This window comes from Lolium rigidum, chromosome 6 (assembly GCF_022539505.1).
Source record: "Lolium rigidum isolate FL_2022 chromosome 6, APGP_CSIRO_Lrig_0.1, whole genome shotgun sequence".
NCBI classification, from domain to species: Eukaryota; Viridiplantae; Streptophyta; class Magnoliopsida; order Poales; family Poaceae; genus Lolium; species Lolium rigidum.
The window spans coordinates 36,192,682-36,195,979 of NC_061513.1; the positions used below are offsets into that span (position 1 = coordinate 36,192,682).

General features: G+C 46.5%; 1 protein-coding gene across 1 annotated transcript; it reads left to right on the forward strand.

Annotated features, from left to right (window-relative positions):
* Positions 1–1,216: 1,216 nt before the first annotated feature.
* LOC124665647 (heavy metal-associated isoprenylated plant protein 35-like) lies at positions 1,217–3,087 on the forward strand. Its single transcript, XM_047203042.1, has 3 exons — positions 1,217–1,376; positions 1,629–1,704; positions 1,928–3,087. Exons 1-3 carry the CDS (start codon positions 1,350–1,352, stop codon positions 2,848–2,850), a joined length of 1,026 nt encoding a protein of 341 aa, XP_047058998.1. The 5' UTR covers positions 1,217–1,349; the 3' UTR covers positions 2,851–3,087.
* Positions 3,088–3,298: the final 211 nt, after the last annotated feature.

The following is a 3,298-nucleotide window of genomic DNA, read 5'->3' on the forward strand; positions in this document are numbered from 1 at the left end:
TTTCAGAGAAACAAGATATACCATAAGGTTATACGATCCCAATTTCCACGATTCCAGATGAATCCACACTTTAGCTTTTGCAATTGTGGACGCACACACGCGCACACCACCATTAATTTTAGGTTTAATCATAGACTAAAGTTCGGCATAAATAACTCCAATTTGGACACCTCAGCACCGTCAAAAAGGCGAAGGCCGGAATATATGCTTTCCTCTTCTCCATGCAAAAAACAAACGCATATTATATCTCTCGCACAGTGGTTCAACTTTCTGACAAAACAAAACTCTTCCTTTGCACGGGAACTAAAGCGGTGGCCTTTCTTTCTCGCATTTGCCACGATAAAGGAGCCACTATGCATGACTAATCAATCAAATCATGCCATGGGCCGGTTGTCTACACCATCACAACACTCCGGGGGAGGGGAAAGAATCTTTAGCAACAAGTACTCCACGAGAGGAGTTCTCCTGATCATATATAATAAATTCGATTTGTTCTTCCGCGTCCTGATTTTGTGCCATCGCCTTCGTGGGAATCTAATCTTCACTTTGGCTTGCGTGAGTAGTGAAACTTGGATTTGACGATGGTAAAGTAAAGAATGATATTACAACACAAAAGGAGAACGTGTGGTCAAATCAGTACATTCTTGTTACATTCTTTTTGATACGATAATGCAGGATATATATGGTTTCATTGCTATTGTTATTGTGAAATGCTGCACAATCGTTCTAGAAAAAATATGATTCATAAATCGATAACCGTCGCCATCTCACCGATTGGTGTGCCGTACAAAAATCCATGTAGAGTTGCCTAACTAAAAGTAGCATTTTACGAATGTGCATCCCTTAACAACTTGCTCTTTTTAGAACTCATATTACCCAAAGGCTACAAAAATTCAAAAATCTGTGTAAAATTGGCTCGTGTGTAATGTCAAATATTCTACCACCAAAAGATATTTCCATGCACCTCTAAAGGCAGTTGCTTCCATCAAAATCTCTCCTATACACAGCTCATGATGAGCTCAAAAAGAAGAGGAAAGACCCATCACCACTACCACCTCCCTAGGTTTAGTTCCAAGCAACTTTACCTGCTGCTCAAATGCTTCTTCATAAAAAGAAGGAGGTCTCAAAGGGTGTGTTTTGTCCACATGTAAAGCCACCTCACCTAGTCACAAACCAACTAATTAGTTAAAACATATTCCCAACCAAACGTCCACTGACCTCCCTAGTTGTTCCATTTACACCTTTCACTTGTTAAACTAGTGCAGGGGGTATAAAATCTCCTCAGCCCTCCCCCACAAGGTTCCCCCACTTTCCCCTCTCCCCAGCTGCAAATCCCCCCAACATCTCTCATGGCGGCAGAACCTGTTGAGTACCAGGTGATTACATTCATCCTGGAGTACTAATTTTCTTTCCTATAGTTGTGTTTTGTGGTATTAATTGTTCGGATCATGAGCACGTTCATGTTCATGTGGTTGACCAGTCACTAGATTCTTGGACTCGTAACTAGTTATGTAGAATGATATTGTCTTATGACAATATATGCATTTCTGATCTCCAGTTTCCATGCTTCTGTATGCTCAAGACCATGTATGAAGTGTGCTAATGATGACTTGATTTCTCCTATGCAGGTTCTGGTGCTTAGGGTGTCAATCCATTGTGAAGGATGCAAGAAGAAGGTGAAGAAAGTGCTCCAACATGTTGATGGTATGCCTCATTTGATCCTTCCCCATCTATATTGTAAATTTGTACTTGGATTGAATCATGTACATACCCCGAGAGGTTAATCTGCGTGTGCATCACTAAGTAAACATTACTGCACTGACATGTGAAAATAACTTGCTAGAAACAAAGAAATCCAACGCGTATACTACATGCTATACTTATGCATATACTGACCGAAGTTTTCGTCAATTTCATCACCTTGCAGGCGTGTTCAGATGCGACATCGACGGCCGTAGAAACAGGGTCACGGTCACAGCCTCTAGAAAGATCGACGCCGGCGTCCTCATCGCGAGGCTGCACAAGTCTGGCAAGCATGCTGAGCCATGGCCCGAGGAGCCCAAGCAAGAGCAACCTGCAGAGAGCCAAAGCCAAGAAACCAAGAACCCCGCCGATGATGCCAGCAACCCTAACGAAGCCACCGAGAAGCCGGCTCCCGAAGCCGCCGCAGAGCCCAGTAGCGCCCAGCCTCCGGCGCCGGAACCCGAGAAGACCACCGAAGAGACCCCACCGCCGGCTGAAGAAAAGAAAGAGGCCGACGAAACCAAGACAGAGACAGCACAGCAACAACCCAGCGAGGAAACAGGGGAAGCCAAGCAGCAGCATCACCACCAGCAGCAGCAGCAGCATAATCATCATGACAAGCCGATCGACGCCAGGGTGACAATGGTGTTCGACGACGTCCGCGGCAGAGGCGGCTACGGCTACGGGAGCCAATACCAGAACTACATGCCAGCCACACGGCAGCCGCCGGTGCACGTCATGAGCTACAACCAGGCGAGGCCGATGGCGAGCGCGTCGTACTACGCCGCCGCACCGATGCCGACGTCGGCGCCGGCGCCCATGCCGATGCCCATGCCGATGTCGAGGCCTGGGCCGTCCCAGGGAGGCTACATAGACGAGTACGCGCCACCGAATTACTACGGCCGGCCGGTGCCACCGTCGTACGAGCCTTACAGCTACTATCCTGAAACCCAGCCGTCTCCTTACCGGCATCAGCGTTCTGCGGACGCGGATTACTACTACGGGGCGCCGTCGCTGCCGCCGCAGAGGAGCGCCTTCTCGCCACCGCGGGACGCGTACGGCGACATGTTCAACGACGAGAATGCCAATTCTTGCAGCGTGATGTGAAGGGGATCGATGCGGCAGGTTTAGCTAGTTTACACTTAACTGATGACCACTCCATGTGTTAGCGACAAGATTTTCAGTAGTAGTAACCGATGCATTAGCAGAATAAAACGAGCTGAGCTTGATGCATTAGAGGAAAAATGAGAGGGGGTAATGGCACAGCTCTGATCGATGTTCATTGGAGCAATTTTGTAATATATGTGGCATGATCAAATATGAGGTGAACATCTTTGTCGTGAACTTGTAAAAAAAATGACAAAAAATATTTACATTAAAAAAAATCATCCAATACAAGAAATTAAGAAGATGTGGTTGAATGGTTACGAGCGCAGTGGTCCTCAGCCCACTAAGAATCAAATCCAAGTTTGATACTTTGGTGTCATGCAAAGGTGAATTTTTTTTCTTTCAGCAGGAGGTGATATTTCTGTCAATAGCGAAATGCATGTGGTGA

Excerpts from the sequence above, each read along its gene's own strand:
- LOC124665647 (XM_047203042.1), top strand. The coding sequence starts at position 1,350 with ATGGCGGCAGAACCTGTTGAGTACCAG. Across the intron at positions 1,377-1,628 it reads CAGAACCTGTTGAGTACCAG|GTTCTGGTGCTTAGGGTGTC; the intron begins GTGATTACATTC and ends TCTCCTATGCAG. Across the intron at positions 1,705-1,927 it reads AGTGCTCCAACATGTTGATG|GCGTGTTCAGATGCGACATC; the intron begins GTATGCCTCATT and ends ATCACCTTGCAG.